The sequence below is a fragment of the Chelonia mydas genome, chromosome 2, assembly GCF_015237465.2.
Source record: "Chelonia mydas isolate rCheMyd1 chromosome 2, rCheMyd1.pri.v2, whole genome shotgun sequence".
Lineage (NCBI taxonomy): Eukaryota > Metazoa > Chordata > Testudines > Cheloniidae > Chelonia > Chelonia mydas.
Genome location: NC_057850.1, coordinates 24,622,116 through 24,644,730, shown reverse-complemented (window position 1 = coordinate 24,644,730; position 22,615 = coordinate 24,622,116). Strand labels below are relative to the sequence as shown.

Sequence of the window (22,615 nt, the reverse complement as noted above, 5' to 3'; positions counted from 1 at the left end):
GACATTATTTTCTTTTAAAAAGGAGCAAAAATTCTTCAGTATTCAACATTACACACTAAAAAGTAAATAGTATGTAGAGAATATAATCTTGTAGTCTCTTTCATTCAGAAGAGTATAAGAAATATTATCCTGACACTAACTATCCATTAAGTTTTGTGATAGATGTCTAGCTGTAAATAATGATAAGAAAATACTCACTTGGACTACTGGCCTTACTTATACATGAAACTGTGAACATACTCTTCTCCATATGCTTATAATCTTTTTTCTATCAAACAGTTTTTGAATATTTCAGCAGTCAGTGACCCAATCATGAATGTGTTAGCGAGTGCTCCCAAAGTAAATACCGTACATGGATTTGTTTAAGACTAGGAACTAAATTAGTAGGTTAGGTAGAGGCTTAAATCATTTGACTGTATCCCTTTAATACTGTATAATACTACAAAAGAAAAAAAAAACAATAGCATGGGATAAAGAAAATACACAAATTCAAAGAGGCTAATCTTCACTCAGCTGTTTTCCTCATTTCATTTTCCCGGGGTGCTGCAACATTATTTAATTCACTACCACCCACAATATGTAGTTAGTTGCTCAGGAGTGGCTTTACTTATCGATCCAAATAGTATCCTCCACACTTCAACTGCATTTACTAATTGTTTCTGTGCAGATGCCTTCAACAAAAAGTCTGCTGCTCTTTTTCTACTTTATAGAAACATTCTCCATTTTTTGTATTTCATTTCCCTTATCTAATTTTCATCTGTTTAGTTTACCTCCGTTTAACTTTTCCTTCTGATTTGTTTCAGTTTTGGTCTTTACTTCAGCAGTTTTTGGACTATAACTTATTTAGCTTTTCTAGTCTAACCTACACCAATGAATAGTTGCTATTGCTCTTTGAAATGACCTATACACTTCTGAATATAAGGCAACTCTGTTTTAATGGAACAGGTAATTATACTGAAAATTATCTTCAGAAAATCAGCATCTTCTCCTTTTAATAGCTCTACTAGAAGAAAGAATGGTTACAAACGCTACAGGAATTGTGGTTCTTCAAGGTGTTTAGTCAATGAGCATCCTACTATAGGTACACATACACCTCATATGTGAGAGACTGGATATAGATATTTTTTTTCCTAGCAGTGTCCATCAGGCTGTGCATGTGCCTGTGCTTTCGTGTGCTCCTGCATGAGGGCATAAAGGTTGGAGAGGCCACAAACCTCCTTCAGTTCCCTCTCAATTCAAAGCCTGCATTGATCAGGACTCCCAGAAGTGGGAACAGAGGGTGGGGTTATGGGATCCACAGTATCTTAACTAACCTCAGTTGCTGTATGGTAAGTAATTGTTCTTTTTTTTGAGTATGTGTCAGTGTGGATCCCTCTAGAGGTGACTGACAAGCGGTATCCTCCCCCGAGAGTGGGAATGAGGAGTTTCAGCAGTATCAGTCAGAGACAGAAGTACTGCACTCCCAAACTTGGCATCTGATCTGGCTGCCACATCAAAACGCATGTTCAACAAAAGCTAGTGAGTTGCTCCACATAACTGCCTTGCAGATTACAGAGACTAACTTTTCTGAAGCAGGTGGACAATGGAGTAGTCCTTAACGTTTGGACTGAGTGACTCACCAACCAATTGATAACAGGTAGAAATATGCTGCATGATCCATTTCAAGTTTCTCTATGATGAAAGAGCTTGGCGTTTTGATACTAGATATAGTCACAAAGAGGCGGAGAAAGCCTGGAAAGTTTGGTCCTTTCATAATATATGTAGGTAATATAACAAGGCTCTGGAGACGTCCAAGCATGCAGCTTCTTCTCTCTCGGCACTTAGTTCAGCTTCACCTGACGACTGATAAGGTGATGAGGTTGGTTCAGGTGAATTTCAAGACCACCTTAATTGATGAACTTAGAGTGTGGTTTCATCACCATCTCATCCCTATTGAAGGAGGTGTAACGCAGACTGGCCATAAGACCGTGGTGTTCACTAACTCTGTGTTGAGGTAACTGCCATGAGAAAAACCAGGCTGGTGGCAATGTGGTATATTGAGCACTCTGAGAATGCTTCCAGAGGACACTCGCTAAGCTTTAAAAGGAAAATATGAGGTCCCATGTGGGAGTCAGGTCCTGACTGGAGGACAAGTATGAAGAAGACCCTGGAGGAATTTCAGTATCAAAGTGTGACCAGTCAGAGTATGACTGTACTAGAACATGACACGCCAATTTCACAGCAAGGCGAAACTTAAGGAATTAAATGTTACCCTGTGTGTTTCAGGAGGAAAATGTAGTCCAAGATTTTTCAGTATTGGGGCTTCCACTGGGTCAATATTATTCTGAGTTGCCCATATGGATAACCTTTTACATTTTGGAAAGTATGTCTTCCTGGTGGAAGGTTTCCTGCTTTGCATAAGAATTTCCTGATCTTGTAGGGAGCAGCTTCTGTCAGCAGTGCTCAGCCAGCCAAAATGATCTGAGTGCTTTATCTGACTGAGGTTCGAGGATACTATGTCTGAGCAAGCCAGGTGGTGTATAGGAGGCTTTTTTAATATCTCTACCAGGTTTGGCAGCCAAACTTGGACAGTATAAGGCTATCACAATGACAAAGCCTTATCCTGTCCAATCTCGGATATTATTCTGGCGATCAGAAGAGTCGGCAGGAAAGCACACAGCAATCCCCAAGGCCACTGAAGGAGGAAGCTGTCCGATGGGAAGACTGGAGTCATGCTTCCTCTGGAGCAGAAATTCAGATGTTTGGTGTCCTTTGTGGCTTCCGCAAACACATAGCTTAATGGGATTAAATCGGGGGACCCGGATAATCTTCATCCAAAAATATTAAAGGAACTGGCACATGAAATTGCAAGCCCGGTAGCAAGAATTTTTAATCAATTTGTAAACTCAGGGGTTGTACCGTATGATTGGAGAATTGCTAACATAGTTCCTATTTTTAAGAAAGGTAAAAAAGTGATCCGCGTAACTATAAGCTGGTTAGTTTGACACCTGTAGTATGCAAGGTCTTGGGAAAAATTTTGAAGGAGAAAGTAATTAAGGACATTGAGGTCAATGGTAATGGGGACAAAATACAACATGGCTTTACAAAAGGTAGATCGTGTCAAACCAACCTGATCTCCTTCTTTGAGAAGGTAACAGATTTTTTAGACAAAGGGAACACAGTGGATCTAGTTATCCTCGATTTCAGTAAGGCATTTGATACGTTCCACATGGAGAATTATTAGCTAAATTGGAAAAGATGGGGGTCAATATGAAAACTGAAAGGTGGATAAGGAACTGGTTAAAGGGGAGACTACAATGGGTCACACTGAAAGGTAAACGGTCCGACTGGAAGGAAGTTACTAGTGGAGCTCCTCAGGGATCAGTTTTGGGACCAATCTTTTTATTATTGACCTTGGCACAAAAAGCGTGAATGTATTAATAAAGTTTGCGGATGACACAAATCTGGCAGGTATTGCCAATACAGAGAAGGACCGGGATATCATACAGGAAGATCTGGATGACCTTGTAAACTGGAGTAATAGTAATAGGATGAAATTTAATAGTAAAAAGTGCAAGGTCACGCATTTAGGGATTAATAACAAGAATTTTTGTTATAAACTGGGGACGCATCACTTGGAAGTAACAGAGGAGGAGAAGGACCTCGGAGTATTGGTTGATCACAGGATGACTATGAGCCACCAATGTGATATGGCCGTGAAAAAATGCAGACTTGGGATACATCGGACGAGGTATTTCCAGTAGAGATAAGGAGGTGTTAGTACCGTTATACAAGGCACTGGGGTGAGACCTCATCTGGAACACTGTTTGCAGTTCTGGTCTCCCATGTTTAAGAAGGATGAATTCAAACTGGAACAGGTACAGAGAAGGGCTACTAGGATGATCCGAGGAATGGAAAACCTGTCTTATGAAAGGAGACTCAAGGAGCTTGCCTTGTTTAGCCTAACTAAAAGAAGGCTGAGAGGAGACATGATTACTATCTATAAATATAGCAGAGGGATAAATACCATGGAGGGAGAAGAATTATTTAAGCTCAGTACCAATGTGGAGACAAGAACAAATGGATATAAACTGGCCACCAGGAAGTTTAGACTTGAAATTAGACGAAGGTTTCTAACCATCAGAGGAGTGAAGTTCTGGAACAGCCTTCCAAGGGAAGCAGTGGGGGCAAAAGACATATCTGGCTTCAAGACAAAGCTTGATAAGTTTATGGAGGAGATGATATGATGGGATAGCCTAATTTTGGCAATTAATTGATCTTCGACTACTAGCGGTAGATATGCCCAATGGCCTGTGATGGGATGTTAGATGGGGTGGGATCTGAGTTACTACAGAGAATTCTTTCCTGGTTGTCTGGCTGATGAGTCTTGCCCACATGCTCAGGGTTTAGCTGATCGCCATATTTGGGGTCAGGAAGATATTTTCCCCCAGGGCAGATTGACAAAGGCCCTGAGGTTTTTTCGCCTTCCTCTGCAGCATGGGGCACGGGTCACTTGCTGGGGGATTCTCTGCACCTTGAAGTCTTTAAACCACGATTTGAGGACTTCAATAGCTCAGACATAAGTTAGGGGTTTGTTACATGAGTTGGTGGGTGAGATTCCGTGGCCTGCGTTGTGCAGGAGGTCAGACTAGACGATCATAATGGTCCCTTCTGACCTTAAAGTCTATGATTCTATGATATGGTGGGACACGCACAGCCAACTGGTGCCTCCCAATACTGGGGGGAGCGGGGGGGCACAATCTAACAGGGAGGACACGTGTGTCTCCCCTCCACAGTGACACCCACCCTTCAGAGCACCTAGCCCAGGGCTGCCACACTCTCCAAGCCATATGTTATCTGCGGGGAAGGGGGTTGTGTTCTGTTCTTCTCTCCTTGCGTGTCCCCTTCCCAGTCCCCTGGCACATTCAGCCATTCTCCCTGACAGCTGAGCGGAGTATGGGATGGAGCCGTGTCTGCCTGGGAGAGTCTAGCTGGGAGGCAGGGACAGCCCGCTCCCTGCCTGGGCTAGGCTGGTAAGGAGAAAGGGGGAGTAACTCAGAACCTCAATCTAACAATCCGAATTCCTGTTTTGATGATGAGGTTGTACCTGTGTAGCAGACAGTCTCTTTTTCTGGAACCTATGCCTCTTTCGTTGGGGTTCATAAGGTCTCTGGGAGTCAAAGAACTGAACGTGACAAGAATTCTGCGCTATCTGGCACTTACTAAATTTCTTTTTATGTGCATGTGTAAATTCCCTGGGAATACAGAGTGGCTCTGGAATCAATGTATGCAGAGACTTGTAAATATTCTCTGCAATCAGTTTTAAGTCACTGCGGGAAAGGTTCTCAACTGTATTCTGGACCTCAATCTGAAATCCTGAGAGCTGAAGCCTGCAGGCCCCTCTCATGACTACCACTGTAGAAATAAAGCAACCACCTGGGTCAGCAGCATCCAGAGAGGTCTGCAGAGATGTTCTGACAAGAGGCTGATCTTTTGTAATGACTGCCTGGAACTGATCCCTCTGTTCTGGTCGTAAATGCTCAATAAACGAATTGAGATTGGAGTAACTGGAGAAATATAATCATACCATCAACACCTGACAGTAGGTGATCCTAAACTGCAGAGCCACAGACGAGCATGATTTGTGACCAAATGAATCAAGATGCTTCTGATCTCTATTGTACAGCATTGATTTAACATGGTGCTAACTTCCACGTTAATTGGGAAAGATAGAACATAATATGTTTTTCCAGACCTTCTACAAGTGGGTGGTATTGTCACTGGGATATTACTTTTGGAGGATCCAGCAGAGCAGAACCTTATCAATAGGTAGTGAGTGCAATTCAGGCAGATAACGCTGTAGGCAGACTATCCAGAAGTTTATGTTGTGACTCCTTAACCTTCTCATCAAATGGTATCTGTAAGGAGTCCAATATCATTTTAATGAGGTCCTGGAACTGTTTGAAGTCGTCAGCCAGGAATGGTGGGGGAGACAGACTGCTTCATCTGGGGATGAAGAAGAGGTGTTGGTTGGCATAGTGACTTCTTTGTCCACTCTTGCCTCCTGCTCCTTGAATGTCTCTTCTTGTACTTCGGGACTTTGAGAGAAGATGGGGGCGGGGAGGAATAGTCTACGCCTATTGTGCTGACGAGTGATGCTGGGGGGTCCTAGAGAATTGTTGGTAGTATGCCACTCATGGCTCCCAGTACGGCCAATGAGGAGGCCCATATGGTATAGGTGGGGGTATCAAAGAGTGCTCATACCACTGGGATCGATCTTTAGGGTGTCTTTCTGGAATATGTTCCTTCTCCCTAGAAGTCGCCATATTAATACTCCTCTAAGAGCGAGGAGGGGAGCCCTAAACTGAAATTTGAGAAACTGATGAGAAATCCCCATCCCCCTCCTCTTCAACATCACTTTATAGAGGTGGAGCATTGGCAGAAAAAGGTGATGACTCCGTCAGTACTGGGTGAACGTCTGGAGACCTAGAGGTCCTCAGTACCATGAACAGACCAGTACAGAACAAAGGGGAGCCAGGCATCTCTATCACCACGAGATGAAAATCTAAACTGCAATACCGACATGCTAAGTTCCCATTAGGCTGCGCAGCTGCCTATTAAGTGCTGCGCAGGCACTCAGGGCTGCGGTGGGGAAAGACTCCTCTCCCCCAGCCCTGGACCCAACCCAGCCTGGCTCAGACCTGCCACGGCTGTGGGAGATGCGCCCCTCCCATGGCCCCAACCCAGCCTCGGCATGGACCTGTCGTGGTCATGGGAAGGCACCCTCTTCCCCAGCCCAGGTGCTACTTCGGGAGGAGAGAAAACTGGGGGGAGTCCTTTCTCCCTGCCATAGCCCCGGGGCTACCCCTTTTGCCTCCCACCGCAGTGGCGGCGGCCCTGCCAATAGGGACCCGACAGGGCCACTGACGGGGGGTGGCTGCGGGGGACAAAAGGAGCAGTGACATTAAAGTGCTGCCGCAGCAAAGCACCCTGCTTAAAAAGCTACCGCAGCAGCGCTTTAACGTCGGCTGCTACGGGCCGGTACCGATGGCCACTTTTTACTGGTATGCCATACCAGCCCGTACCGGCTTACTTTCACTCCTGAGTGGGATCCACACTGATACATACTCGAAGGAGGACAGTGCCTTTTACACAAAGGAGTTATTAATTTCAGTTTCTCCTTTAAGACTTTTGAATACTTTAAGCACTGTTAATTTAGTCTTGGGTCTGCATGTCTATTACTCTAAATAGTAACACCCATGTCGGATAAAATTCAGTGACTTAAAAATATGGAATATTAAATATATGCTTTTTGAGGATAAAACTTATCTAAAGATAGTTTTAATTAAGATATATTAAGATATATTATAGCTCAAAGGTATCTCATCATGCAATAGGGATTATAAATTCTAATTCTATAGTATGAGACAATATATTCATGTAATGTTTAAGAAAAGTTTTGTAAATGAGTTTCAATAGTTCATGGATTAGGGACCCAATCTTATGAGGTTCCAGGGTCTTATGTATAGATTATTTAGGTTAATCTTTCTATCTACCCAATGGGACTCAGTGCTCAGTCTAGAAGATACCATCAGAGATGCTTAGTTTTGCAGTTCTCAAACTGTGGATTTGTGTCTCCAGAGATAACATGCTTGTTAACAGCAAAAATACTTTTAAATAAGTAAGTAAATAACATATAGAGGTGAGAAATAACAGACCTCAACCCTATTGTCCCTCTGCAAATTTGTGTACACAGAGTCAATCCCTTGCCTCTCTCTAAAAGTTCAAAGTTTCAAAAAGTTCAATGACTAGAAGATTGTTGGGTGCAGAATAGATCTGGACAGGGAGAAGAAGTCTGGAAATAAATGTGAGAAGGGAGGGATAAGTAGTAGAAACAAAAGTGCAACTGTTTAAGCAGCATATTCCGGAAGTCTTGAGGTGTTTTTGAGCCCTGGTCTACACTACAGGGTTATGTCGAATTTAGCCACATTAGGTCAATGACTGTGTCCACACAACCAACCCCATTCCGTCGATCTAACGGGCTCCTAAAATCGACTTCTGTACTCCACCCTGACGAGGGTAGTAACGCTAAAATTGACCTTACTGGATTGAATTTGGGGTAGTGCAGATGCAAATCAACAGTACTGGCCTCCGGGAGCTATCCCAGAGAGCTCCATTGTGACCATTCTGGAAAGCACTTTGAACTCCGATGCACTAGCCAGGTACACAGGAAAAGCCCAGGGAACTTTTGAATTTTATTTCCTGTTTGGTCAGTGTGGCGAACTCAGGAGCACTCAGCAGCACAGATGACCATGCAGTCCCCCCAGAATCGCAGAGCGTAGAATGTTTCTATGCTCCCCCATCATCTCCCTCCCTGAGGTTATCGCAGATTAGAAGGAAAAAAATACCGCACTCGCGATGACATGTTTTCCGAGCTCATGCAGTCCTCCCGCACTGATAGGGCACAGCTTAATGCACGGAGGCATTCAGTAGCAGAGGCCAGGAAAGAATTAAGTGAACACGAAGAGCAGAGGCAGGAGGCGATGCTGAGGCTAATGGGGGAGCAAACGGACATGATGAAGCATCTGCTGAAGCTGCAGGAAAGCGAACAAGAGCACAGACCCCCGTTGCATCCACTGTATAACCGCCTACCCTCCTCCCCATGTTCCACAGCCTCCTCACCCAGACCCCCAAGAATGCGGGGGGGGGGGGGGAAGGGGGTTAGGCTCCAAGCACCCAGCCACTCCATTCCAGAGAATGGCCCAAGCAGGTGCTTCTGTGTCGAATGCTTGGAAGTCCTGGTAGGGCAAGGTACCTCGGCCAAGGCAAAAGAGCAAGAGCCCTGGAGCTTTTACATGTGTCAATCACAGAAGTGCTATGGGGTGTTACAGCGCCGACCAGACTGGAATGTACGGATGCAAGACTTCTTCACCAGCGACAAAGGACAGGAATATGATGCACATTTCCCAGAGTCACCACCCTTGATAACAGCACGTCAATGACTGCATTGGCTACTTGGATCACAGCAGCCCCCACAGTAGACTTGCCCACAACAGCAACGGCGATGGTGAGCTGAGCGGGCTCCATGCTTGTTGCGATATGGTGTCTGCACGGGTAACCCAGGAAAAAAGGCGCGAAACGATTGTCTGCCGTTGCTTTCATGGAGGGAGGGGCGACTGACGACATGTAGCCCAAAACCACCCGCGACAATGTTTTTGCCCCATCAGGCATTGGGAGCTTAACCCAGAATTTCAATGGGCGGTGGAGACTGCGGGAACTGTGGGATAGCTACCCACAGGGCACCGCTCCGCAAGTCGATGCTAGCCATGGTAGTGAGGATGCACTCCGCTGACTTAATGCGCTTAGTAGGGACATACGCAATTGACGGTATAAAATCGATTTCCAAAAATCGACTTCTATAAAATTGACCTAATTTTGTAGTGTAGGCATACCCTGAATGTAGTCTTCATTGATTTGAGATCTACCATACCATTCTCTCACTAGAAGGGAAAACCTATAATGGCAGTAGGCTGTAAGAGACTCAGTTGGGAATAAGAACCATTCAAGAAATATATGCTTGCTGATGATATTTTAAAGAAAGTCACTTAAACACTTGGATTCAGAGACCGTTGAAGTGATAATCTCACTTTTAACAGCAGTAGCTTCTTCTGCCGGTGTAGAAAGAATATTTTCTTCCTTTGGACTAATTCATTCACAACTAAGAAATCGTTTGGGATCTGAAAAAGCAGGGAAGCTTGTTTTTCTTTTCCAGATTATGAACAGGAAAATGAAGGTGAAGAAACTGAGTTAGCTGCAGAAGTCAATATTTTAAATTACTCATGCTGTCCTGGCTGACATAATCAATTTAATTTTTTTTTAATATTTCATTTAACTATTTTAGTTAAAAACAATTTTAACAAAAACAATCTGATTTTAAAAAACGTGTTTAACTAAATTCAAAAATGCATATGCTTGTTTTGTTAAAATATTATATGTTTGCTGTTGAAGAAAAAAAATCCAGAATACATAACGCTGTTGTTGTTTTAGTTAAATAAACTGGTGATGTTCTCCTCCTAATAAAATCCTCCAAATATCAATGATTAACCTCTTGAATTAAAGATAGTTAGCCTCCCAATGACTTCATAAATATCTGCTTCAATTACCTTTGATAAATGAAATAACCAAAACATCATTCATCTTCTGATCTAGCTGTAAAACTAATCTGAAAAGTTTTCAAAATATATCACTTTAAAAATGTATAGTGTGTACCTTCTAAAAATGAAACCTACATCTATCTCTGAGTTGTGAACAATATGTATTAAGGTTATAACAACCAACAAGAATGCACTTTTATGTAGAAATCCATGATTAAACCAAGTCTTCCTGACTAGTGATTTAAATCAAATCCACCCTGGTAACATCACCTACAGGTTCATCAGCTCCCTGGTCTCACGTTCTGGGCACTCTGCGTGGAAAGTGACTGAAGTGGGGTAGATGATGGATGGAGCATTACATATGAAGATAGCTTTATATGGAGAAAAATTAATACTGCTTGATTAAGAGACGTAGTTTTCCTGGTCTCCCTTAGCATTAAATCACAGAGTTATCTAAAAATTACATATAGGCACATTGATGAAAACAGTCTATTCATCTTCTAAAAAAACATTACGAGAATATCTCAATCATTACAAATAAAACTGTGCAATAGGAGTTCAGAATGTTTTTGAGCAGTTTAAATCAGACTTATTTAAGTTGCAGTTCCTAGGATTGCTAATTAAGTAAGTTTTGTAAATGACCTTTTATTATGGAGTGGACTGTCTGAAAAGCAACTTCTCTATATGAATAGTGTCAGAGTACAGAAATAAGGAACCCCATCTTTCTTGGTAAAAAACAAGTCTATTCTATTTACTAAAGGCTCTTGTGCTTGAAATATAATAGGGCTCTTTTGACATTTGTCATGTAGTGTAATCTGTTTATGCCAGACTTAAATGACTTTGATAGTAATGCTTTTTAACCCACTCTTGAAATTTACATGGTAACTAGATGCCACTATAAGGAGCAAAAACAAGTCTGGACTTTGATACAGTACATCTTTTAATAGTCTTAAACCAGCCGCCCCAAACAACAACCCTTTAGATCCTCAGATTCCTGGCAGATGTAACAACGAAAAATGTTGTTTTCCAAAGCAGGTGCCTCAAATTACAAGAGTTGAAAAGCTCTGAAAGTTTGTCATATGTCAGTCTCACTTTGGCACCAGTGGTATCCCTGAGAGCCTAAGCTTTCTACTCCCTTCATGAAACTAGATAATGATGAATATTTGTTCAGCACAGTTTGTTTCTGTCTATGCATGTGCAGGTGATAGCTTTGCAGAAGACTCAATGCTCTTGGCTATTATAACAAATCAAATACAAATAATTATCAAAAGCTTATTGCAAAAGTTTACAAATCCTGTTAACTTTTAAACAACTTAGATCAACTGTCTGTGTACTTATAAACCGCCTCAAACATTTTATGAGTTGTTGTATCTCAACAACATTCCTAATTGCCAGCAAGGAAACTATATAATGTCTTGAGTTCCACAGAGGAGTGTAAAAAGAGTATATGTGCTGTCCCTGCCCCAAGAATATACAGACCTCCCTTTTTATGGATGCAATACAAAATCATAGCCCACTTCCTTTATATGAGGTATTCTAAGTCACCTTTGTTACAAACGACAGGCATTTCACAGCCTGTTTTATGACATGTATATACTGAAAATTGGATAATGGGAACAATGAGCATCAAGCCTGTTGGCAATAGAGACTTCACTTCCAAAGATGTATATTTAGACAAAATGTAAATTAATTCACCTGCTAATTTCCTTTCTTCTAGTAATCTCTCTACTCATCTTCACTGGTGGATTTTTGCCTTCCTTTATGCACAAGATTGGCATAGACCTAGTGTCTTGAGGGCATCTCACCTGGATCTGGCCCTGCCTACCCAGCAAACCACTTGAAGTGTTCTTCTAAACCTGTAACATACCACTTAACAATACATTTTTTTTTTACCAAATAAGTCATTACCTATAATCACCACTCATGAAAGATTAAGAATTAAATGAGAAAACATTGTATGTATCAGTCTGTCTTTCCATTGGGTGGGACGGATTAGTGGCAAGATTACTAAAGAGGAAATGAGCTTGTAAGTAAGCTTTCCATTCTCCAGCAAATATTTCCACTAATCCTTACTTAAGGAGGAAAATAGTGAGCAGTGTAACAATTTCTGAATCCTATGGAATACCTATTTGAATATCACTGACAGGAACACTGAAATATATTTGCAAGTCTACACCATAATGTCTGGTGAATGAGAAGATTGAAGACTAGAATGATGCTTTGTGAATCTCATCCACTAAAGCCCCCTCCCTTCTGGAGTTTGTTCTCAACCTTGGGAAGATGGCCTTGATGCCCTCAGAGAGTAGGTCTTCTGAGGAAATTAGAATACTTTCTCAATACATATTCTTATGTACAGAAGATTTTGTGTGAAATGACACAAATAAGGTTAAGTCTCTTATGCCCTGTATTTGAAAGAGAAATTCTAAGCTCTCTGAAATCCAACTTGTGCAACACTTGTTCCTTGGATGGGTTATATTTAGATGAAACATATCATGAGTGGGAAGGAAACCCGCTTCTCAGGGGTCAATGAAGGGGAAAAATACCTCAAAATATACTCTGCAGAAGGAGAAAACAAATAAGAAAAGAGAAGGGAAGCTCACAATTACCTGAAAAAAATGAAGTATTAAATTTGTAAAGGAATAAGTTGGAGGCCTAGAACAGACTGACCACTTTTGTTTGCAGAGACAGAACTTCAAGGAGTTTGCCAGTTGGGCGGAAATAACCTGCAAATACTACAGTTGCTCTAATCTGTGCTCAGAGAAAGACAAGATCCTAACCATATTGACTAATGAACAGTTAAGCTAGTGCTAACTATGCATTTGCATAAATCATTAAAACCTTAATTTCCAAAAGCCTCTGGAAAGTTTGCTAGTGCGGTGTTTTAATTTCAAATGATGGTTAAGAAGAAAGTTACACAATATTTTTCAAGCAGTAAAGAATACTTACCTCAGACCTACTATAGGCACTTTAAACAAAGAAAAAATACATAAAAGCAGATAATCTTTTCAAAATGGAAACATGCTATAAGCAAGCCACATAAGGGGGTAGAAAACCACAATCAACCAAATAACCAGCCAAGCTGAGCCTCTGTCTTCCAATTTATAATCCAGTATGCCTGCAAACGGCAAATTATAAGCTATTAGCAAAAATAAAAACTAAGGTTGCATCAAGAAACACACAACTTGTTCAAATTCTTTAAATCTTGAAAATAAGTAAAGGGAATTCTTCACCTTTCTATATCACCTATCATACTATCAAAAACACTTTCCATAAGGCATTTCTTTCTATCTTCAGGAGATACTGAAAAGCAATATTCATCCCAACTTCATGAAACTCATGCTCGTAAGAGCAAAAACCTTAATAGTAATCCTATGCTCTCTTTTATCCACACACTGGCTCATCTACTGTCATGGCATCACTTCATCTGAAAAGTTATTCTACTTAAAATTATTAAGGTCACTGTTCAGGTTTTGCATTAGCGTGTGAATTTTATGCAGTGATCGAAAGTTTTTTTTAAAAAATTACCTTTTGTGTAATCAACAACTGCCTCCAAAGCTGCTATTCGGATGTCCACAAAGTGTCCATATTCTGCGTATGTTTTAAAGAGAGCAGGATCACTGGGGACATGTCCATTCTTCTGAAGAACTCGAATGGCTTTCAGACAGCTAGATGAGGGTGGGGGTGAACAGGAGGACAATCTGCAGTAAATTTCTGGAATATCAATCTCCATGAATAAAGCTATTTTCTTCAATATTATGATATTAATTTGTAAACTTCACTGCAAATTTTCTAGGATAAAACTATCCAACTTACTATGCCACCATGGGTTTTTATAGTTGTCAGGGCTGTAGGCACACAAAATTAATAAAAGATGAGTTTACAGAGTAGACAGAAACACTGGACCAAATTCCCTACCGGGGCAAATTCACTCCTCTTGGCTTCAATGGAGCTGCTCCAATATACACCGGCAGAAAATTTGGCCCATTACGTTTTGTATTCTATATATTGTCCCAATTGTTTCTCTTGCATAATCTTCATAAATTTACTGTGAATGATAAATATGGGATACATAATGTGATAATTTAATATTGCCATTAAAAATGCACATTTTTAGATTTTGATGATTTGAGCGCTTAATTTTTCAACATTAAAGTTTCATTAACACTAGTTTTTGCATTTATTTGTTCTGTGAGGTTTTAATTTTCTTCCTATTTTCAAGTTTTCTTAATTCTATGGTTTTAAAAATATCTTACATACCTTGAAATATTTTTTAAATGAAAGAATGTTTTTTGCATGCCTTTTAGTGTCCCTGTGCCAAAAAATATTTTCCTGCATTTTGTTAATGTCCTTTTTTGTTTTTTAAAATAAAGAGAACACATCATTTAAGACTAGGGAAAGTAAGCTCAATGTGATTACATCAGTGTTAACAGCAGGATGTAGGAAATTAAAAGCAAAACAAAACATTAAACATGACTAGGTCTATTCTCTCTTTATATTTGCATAAGTTTTAGAAATTATTAAATCATACCTGACTGTAATGGTATGTCTGTAACTGGGCAGAAGCTTTTCCATATTTAAGAACCTGGTAATCTCCTCAAGTATGAGTCGAACATCAGGATTTAAATTATCCAGAGTTCGAACTTCATTGTTCACACTGACTGCAGGAGTTACAGAGTTGGCTAGTGCATCAATCAGTTCAGCACGATAATAGTTGTCTGAAAACTGAATCAAAGGACCATCAATTGAACAAAGAGAGGCAGAGCACATTGCATCATTTATTTTTTTTTTTACAATAAAACAAACAATGATAAAGCACTTAGTTCAGTTTACTCCTGTACTAAATGTTTAGATAATAGCAGTCTAAAGAGTCACCTACTGCATCAAAAAATAAAACATTGACTATTAAACTGAATGATTTAGTTGCTAGTGCACATACTTTTGAACTTAACATAGCAGGAAGAATATAGTAAAAATCTATGAATATTCTGTTAATAGTCACACTCTGACCCCTCCCCCCAAATCTGTGAATGGAATGTTTTTCTCATTTATTAGATCTGAAATAAGGCCCAACACTTTCAAATATGCGTATATTACATATAGGCACTTCAATTCACATTTAGATGTCTAAATTTTCAGAGGTGGTAAAACCTCAAAATCTATTGGTGTTAATGGGTGCTGTAGCACCTCTAAAAATCAGGACACTTTTTATTAAGGTGGATACATATGGATTTCCATGTTCAGCTCTCTCCCCCTCAGTGCTTCTAAGGTCCTCATCAATGTAGTACATTTGTAACATCCTTGTGAAGTAGGGAAGCATCATCTTAATTTTGCATGTAAGGATTTGGGACAAAGGTCTGTGGCACAGGTGAGAACTGGCCCTCAGTCTTCAGAGATCCAATCCAATGCCTTAAACACAAGATCATTCCTCTTCCTCGATACACCCTGGTTTGAAATTTTGGTTCCTAACTGTGCTTATTTTGCTTAATTTAAATAATGACAACATTCTCCTGAAGTGTTCTCTTGGTGAGTGGGGCATGAAAAGATGGTTACCTTTTGTAACTGTTGTTCTTTGAGATGCGTTGCTCATGTACATTCTATTGTATGTGTGTGTGCTTGCCACATGCACTGGTGCCGGAAGTTTTTCCCTCAGTGGTATCCAAAGGGGACGGGCTCTGACACACTCTGGAGTTGTGTTTACATGCACTGGTATAAGGGGTGCCGCCGGTTCCCCCTGCCTCAGTTACTTTGTGACAGAACTCCGACAGAGGGGAAGGAGGCTGGGTCATGGAATGGACATGAACAACACATCTCGAAGAACAACTGTTACGAAAGGTAACAGTCTTTTCTTCTTCGAGTGTTTGCTCATGTCCATTCCACTGTAGGTGACTCCCAAGCAGTACCATCGGAGGCGGGTAAGAGTTCATGGATGTGTTGACTGCAACACAGCTCTGCCAAATCCAGCATCATCTCTGGCTTGCTGTGTGATGGTATAATGCATCGTAAACATGTGTACCGAAGACCACGTTGTGGCCCTGCAGATATCCTGGATAGTGACAAGCGCCAGGAAGACCGCCAAAGATGCCTGAGCCCCAGTCGAGTGAGCCTTCACTACTGGTGGAGGCACAGCCTGCGCCAACTTGTTACAAGTACGGATGCAGGTGGTGATCCAATTGGAAATCCTCTGAGAGGACACCAGAAGGCCCTTCATTCTGTCAGCTATCACGATAAAGAGATAGGTTGATCTGCGGAAGGACTTGGTGCGCTCCAGGTAGAACGCCTTACAACTAGAGCGTGCAGCCGTGTCTCCTCATTGGTCATTTGAGGCTTTGGACAGAACACCGGGAGGAAGAGATACTTGTTGACATGGAAGTGCAATACCACCTTTGGCTGGAAGGCCGGATGGGGCCACAGCTGGACTTTGTCCTTGTAGAATACCATGTACGGGGGCTCCAAAGTGAGAGCTTTAATTTTGGAAACATGTCTCGCCGAGGCAATAGTTACAAGGAATGCAACCTTCCACGAAAAGCAGGAAAGGGAACAAGATGCCATACGCTCAAAGGGTGGACCCATGAGCCTGAAGAGGACCAGGTTGAGGTCCCATTGGGGAACAAGGTCCCGGATTGGCAGAAAGAGTCTTTCAAGGCCTTTGAGGAACCTGATTGACATCTCATGCGAGACCACCATCTACCCTGTATGCAAGGATGGAAGGCCAATATGGCTGCCAGGAGCACCCTGATCAAAGAGAAGGTGAGACCTTGGTGCTTTAAGTGAAGCAAGTAATCCAGGATGGACTGCAGAGACGACTGGGTTGGGGAGATATTCCACTCCAATGCCCAGTAGGAGAAACACTTCCACTTTGCCAGGTAAGTTGCTCTGGTGGAGGGCTTTCTGCTCTCCAAGAGAACATGCTGTACCTGACTAGAGCAGGCTTGTTCCTCTGGATTCAGCCACGCAGCATCCAAGCTGTGAGGTGGAGAGAGGCGAGGTTCGAGTACAGGAGTCGACAGTGATCCTGCGAGAGTATATCTGGGCAGCTGGGAAGTGGCCACAGGGCTGCAACGGCCAGGTCCATGAACCAATGCCGAACAAATGCTGGTGATGGCACCCTGGGGTGAACATAATGACCCATGCCTTGTTCCTCTTGATTTTTGAGAGGACTTTGCTGATAAGCAGAATTGGCGAGAAGGTGTACATCAGGTCTCCTGACCAAGACAGGAGAAAGGCTTCAGACAGTGAGCCTCTGCCGAGGCCTTGGAGAGAACAAAACTGATGACACTTTCTGTTCTGTCTGGTGGCGAACAAGTCCACTCGGGGAGCTCCCCACTTCTGGAAGAGCATTCTGATGACCTCTGAGTGAAGGGACCATTCGTGGTGAAAGAAGGACCTGCTGAGGCAATCCGCCAGCATGTACCAGACGCCAGGGAGGTACAAGGCTTCCAGGTGGATTGCATGCTGGATGCACAAGTCCCATAGACAGAAGGCCTCCTGGCACACAGCCAACAATCAAGCTCCCCCCTGCCTGTTGACATGGAACATGGAGGCCGTGTTGTCCATCAACATCTACACTGCCCAGCCCAACAGTTGGGGAAGGAAGACACAGCAAACCAGGCAGATGGCTCTGAGCTTCCTCATGTTTATATGCAATGCGCGCTCCTTTCGAGACCATAACACTTGAGTCAGCAGTGTACCGAGATGTGCTCCCTAATCAAGGTCGAATGCATCCGAAATCAGGGAGACCATTGGTCACAGGCTCGCAAACAGCACACCTTCCAACACCAGAATCAGGTCGAACCACCACTGCAGAGAGGTAAGTACCCGAGGAGGGATTGCGATGACCTTGTCTAGGTGATGTCTGGCTGGGGAGCAGACCAACGCCAGCCACATCTGGTGGGGATGCAGCCTGAGTCTCGCATGTTGGAAAACGTAGATGCATGCTGTCATGTGCCCCACTAGTCTGAGACTGACCCAGGCAGTGGTGAGTGGATGGGCAGTGATACTGGCCATCAGATCTGACATTGCCTGAACATGGCCTCTAGCAGGAATGCTCTGGCTCGGGTAAAGTCTAGCACCGCTCCGATAAACTCTTATCCGTTGGACCAGAATCAATGTTGATTTTTGTTTGTTTGTTTCTCAACAGGCCCAGAGCTTGACAAGTGGCTTGCAACATCTCGATGCAGTACTGGACCTGGACCCTGGAGAGGCCCTTGATGAGCTAGTCATCGAGGTATGAGTAAATCTGAATATCCCAATGTCTCAGGTAGGCTGCCACCACGGACATGCATTTTGTAAACATCCTTGGTGCCGTTGCTAGGCCAAAAGGGAGCACTGTGAATTGGAAGTGAACTGTCCCAACTTTGAAACGTAGGAACAGTCTGTGTCCATGAAACATCGATATGCGAAAGTAAGCATCTTACAGGTCAATGGCAGCGTACCAGTCTCCTGGATCCAGGGAAGGAATGATGGAGGCCAAGTTATCTATTACCAGTTTTGCTGAATCAGTGTGTATATTCACACATTACATGTTCACATACATATAAGTTAGTAGCACAGGGCATTGTACAGAAAAGACTATTGCTCTATATACTGCATATAAGAAGAGAGAGTCATTAAAACAGATCATCAAACATTTTCAGACAAGTTCCTTACCTTATTTTTCCTGTTGTCATTGTACTTGATTAGGTCTAAAATAAATGTTAAAACCTCTTTAGGACAGAGGTTATGAACATCCCTCAGCAAGGCCATGGCAACAGGCATAGTCTGTGTGAAGATTAAAATAAAACTTTTATTATATTACCACAAAAAACAAAAACATTAAATATTAAATCAAACAATGAGCAATGAACAGTTTTACATTTCGAAAAGCAATTTTTAGATGGCTTTTGAAAGTCAGACTTCATGCCTTATATACAAAGGGTTGCACAATTTTTAGTTGAAAGTACTGTGAAGTTATTCTCTAAAAACAGTTAGCTCTGATGGAGACTGGAAATGGCTCTGAGTATGCAGGAGAGGAAGTTGATGCCAGGCAAATAAGGCTAAACATGGCAAATGAAACATCATGAGAAGCAGAATCTAATATTTAGGAAGCAGAGGGTTAAGAGAAACAACACTAAAGGTAGCAGGAGAGAATAAACAAAGACCAAAAGCATTTGAGACTGCAAGAATAGGAAAGAAGGCTGGGATATGAGAGAGAGAGAGAGAGAGATGGTGAAAAAGGGTGAGTATTTTTGGAGGGGAGGGGTGGGAGAAGGATGTGGAAGAAGTGGGATTAAAACTAAAGTTAGGAGGTAAAAGGCCTATGGAACAGAACTCAATAACCCACAATTCTTTTAAAAACAGAGCTTGACAGGAAATCATTGTCAATTATTTCAATTGTTGTTATTTTTATCACAATAGCAGGGAGGGGCCTCAAAAGATTGGGGCACCTTTATGCTAGGCACTGTACACATACAGTATAAAAGACAGTCCTTGACTTGAGAAGTTTAGAATCTAAATTTAGATGCAACAAGTGGGTTTGACAAACCATAGGATGGAGAGGGGAAAACAAATGGCAACAGCGATAAGATTATTCCACTCTGCAGGCTAACTAGTGCACAACTTCAGATTCCATAATAATGACTTTTGAATAATATTTGTCATAAGAGATTCTTGGATAGCAATTAATTCAAAAAACAGCTGACAAATAATATGAATATTTAACTTTAGGTAAGAGGAACAAAAATTGTTTAACATAAAACATAAGTTCTGTGTAAGATTACGTTTGCACATACTCACAAAACATTTTCCTCTATTATGCCCATATACTTGGTTCTGAATAGTGAAATATATTTTAAATTTAAAAGATTCCTGCTCTCTATTAGCTATTCAGAAAGAAGAACTGTTATAACTTTCAAATTACTGTCTGCTGACAAGAATGGAACAAACAGACACGCATAACAAAGTTAGATACAGTCAGACTGAGATTGTGGAGAGAACCAGTGATTTTGGCTTGTGGCTCAGACAGTGTTTTTACTATTTATATTGTGGAATTTGTCACTTGTAGAAAAAAAACTTCTTCCTTTGACATATCTTTAAAAAGTACAATGAGAAAACATATTTTACCTTTTGCAGAAAGTAGCTTTGAAAGTTCATGAAGCTGTTGGTCTTCACAATGTTTGGACAACTTTTACAACAAAACATTCGGGTAAAGAGCGACTTCATGGCTGGTGGTCCTGTCCATGTACTTACCATGGAATTTGCAATCTATATAATTAGGGGGAAGGGAAGGCATATTACCATCACCTCTGCAAGTTTATCATAGGCTGAACAAAAGCGCACATATTTGTTTCCAATAATTAAAAAAAATACAATAATTGGACAGAATGAACAGCATTCTTCCATATGCTTCCATACTCTTTTCAACAGAAACATATTTTTATCAATATAATATCATCTCTCATACCTTCTATGCACTGGAACTAAAGCGTGTGGAACTCATTTTACTTATAGGAAGTCTGCAACTAATTACCATTGCACGATCAATTTCTGTTTTTAATTGTTTCCTCCTTTTATATTTTAGACAAATATTTTCTGTTCATTTAGCCAAATTTTCTGTCTCTACAGTAGCCAATTATGGAAGAGACATTTGCAATAACAACTTCCCAAATTTACCCTGCCAATAACCTCAACCTAGATTTCAACCACGCGTCAACCACCCCAAGAGTAAAGGACCACCCCGAGAGTAAAAGGCAATTCAGGCTCCTGTCTAGCTGTAGTCATGGACTATGAGCAGACTGCAGTCAGGCAAATCTTGCGATAGGGTGGTGGGAATAGGGGCTTCTGCCAGAGATGACTGGTGCCTGCTGAGAGTTGGGGGACACAATTTAAAGATTCACCCCTCCCCCAATAGCTTGAGTCTCCCCACCATCACCACCGGCATGCCCACCCTCTTACCCTCAGTGGCCCCTCCCTGAAGCTCTCAGGCGTTAGCTCTGTGTGGAGAGGCAGCGGCAAACAGCTGGGAGCTTCAGGGAGGGGACGTTGCTTTAGCTTCACAAGGAGAGGCAGCAGCAAAAGCATCAGCTCTCCCTGCAGCTCCCAGCTATTTGCTGCTGTCTCCAGCAGCTGCCATGCAGGGAGAGGGCTTGGCAGCACCATTTGACTGAGCGGGGCCAGCAAACCCTAGCAAAAATCTGGAGGGACACGTGACCCCCGCCCCCCCATGTCTCCTCTGGCTTCTGCCCAGTGGGGAGGGGTTCTTGGGGCTTCAGCCCCATGGGACATGCCTGCCAGGGCTCATGACTTCAGCAGGAGCAGGGCTGAAGTCCCAAGCTCCGGAAGTTGCCTCCGGCCCTCGAACTTCTGAACATTGTTGTGTGTGGCTTGGAGGGTCAGTAAGTTTAGCCACCCCGATCTATAGGACCAAGATCATCTATATTAAATTGAGCCAACAGCAGTATCTTTGGTATCTTTTTATATTTTTTTTTACTTAGTCACATTAATTTCTTACCTTCTCAGTCACTGACTTAACCACTTTTTCTGTTTCTCTATTCTGTTTACATGCTATAGTTTGTATGTGGCCTTTGGTGGAAATCTTCCATGCATGCATGAATTAAATGAATGACCAAGTTTTCCAAACCACAAGGTAAGAAGCTTGTCTCGAGTTATTTCTACTTTTAGGGAACATATAAAAGCTCTAGGACAGCTTCAATGTTCCCATCTAACTTATACTGTTCACATCATATTCAACCAACAATATATTTTTCCTTACAACTTTTAACAAGAATTGACCTTTCTGTTCCTGCTGTCAATCCCTAAGCATATTTCTTCCTTAACTACAGTAATCACCTCCTCTCCCTTAATATAAAATTTGGCCCTTTACTAGACAGTAATCTTCTTTGGACTAATAGGGACCATGGCTACCTTTGTCTTTGAATAGCACCTAGCACAATGGAATACCCTGGGCACTCCTGCAACATAATTGTTTTGAATACTAATAATCAATTATTATCTTCACCATCACCAATCGCTCAGTGAAAAATATTCAAGCCAAAATCTCTCTCAACCATTGCTTCAGCCATGTCTTCTCTCTCTTGATATTCCATTTGACTGACTTCTCATTATGCTGCAGAGGACGTTCAAATTTCTTTCCCTAGTTTTTAAGTCCCTACACACCTCTGATTTGATCTCCTTTTGCCTTTTCCACTACCAAGGATGCCAAACTCAAAGTGCCTCACACATCTGTACCTTCTTCCATTTTGTCTTTTTATACTTAGAATATCCTTTCAAAATCTACATGTCAAACCTTCACCCTGGCCTAACTCAAATAACTCATGAGAAAACCTCTTCTGCCACATCCCCTAAAAATTATGAGGATATGCATATTTATATGTATATATGTGTGAGTGTATATACACAAACAAATCAAGATTTGTGCAGTAACTGTATAACCAAATATCCATAATCATATTCTTCCATGCTCCGGTCTGATTTATGTTATAGCCTCA

General features: G+C 41.8%; 1 protein-coding gene across 3 annotated transcripts in view; it reads right to left on the bottom strand.

Moving 5' to 3' along the window:
* The window catches only part of TAF2 (TATA-box binding protein associated factor 2), a 101,738-nt gene that overhangs the window by 23,966 nt on the left and 55,157 nt on the right, over positions 1 to 22,615 (bottom strand). For all 3 annotated transcript variants that reach the window (XR_005224257.2, XM_037892077.2, XM_037892079.2), the window contains 4 exons: positions 20,232 to 20,372; positions 18,780 to 18,890; positions 14,662 to 14,855; positions 13,659 to 13,798 (listed from right to left, as the gene is read on the bottom strand). Coding sequence is in view for 2 of the 3 variants with exons in the window: in XM_037892077.2 (XP_037748005.1) it covers positions 13,659 to 13,798; positions 14,662 to 14,855; positions 18,780 to 18,890; positions 20,232 to 20,372 (586 nt within the window). In the remaining variant the exon portion in view is untranslated. The remainder of the gene's footprint in view (positions 1 to 13,658; positions 13,799 to 14,661; positions 14,856 to 18,779; positions 18,891 to 20,231; positions 20,373 to 22,615) is intronic.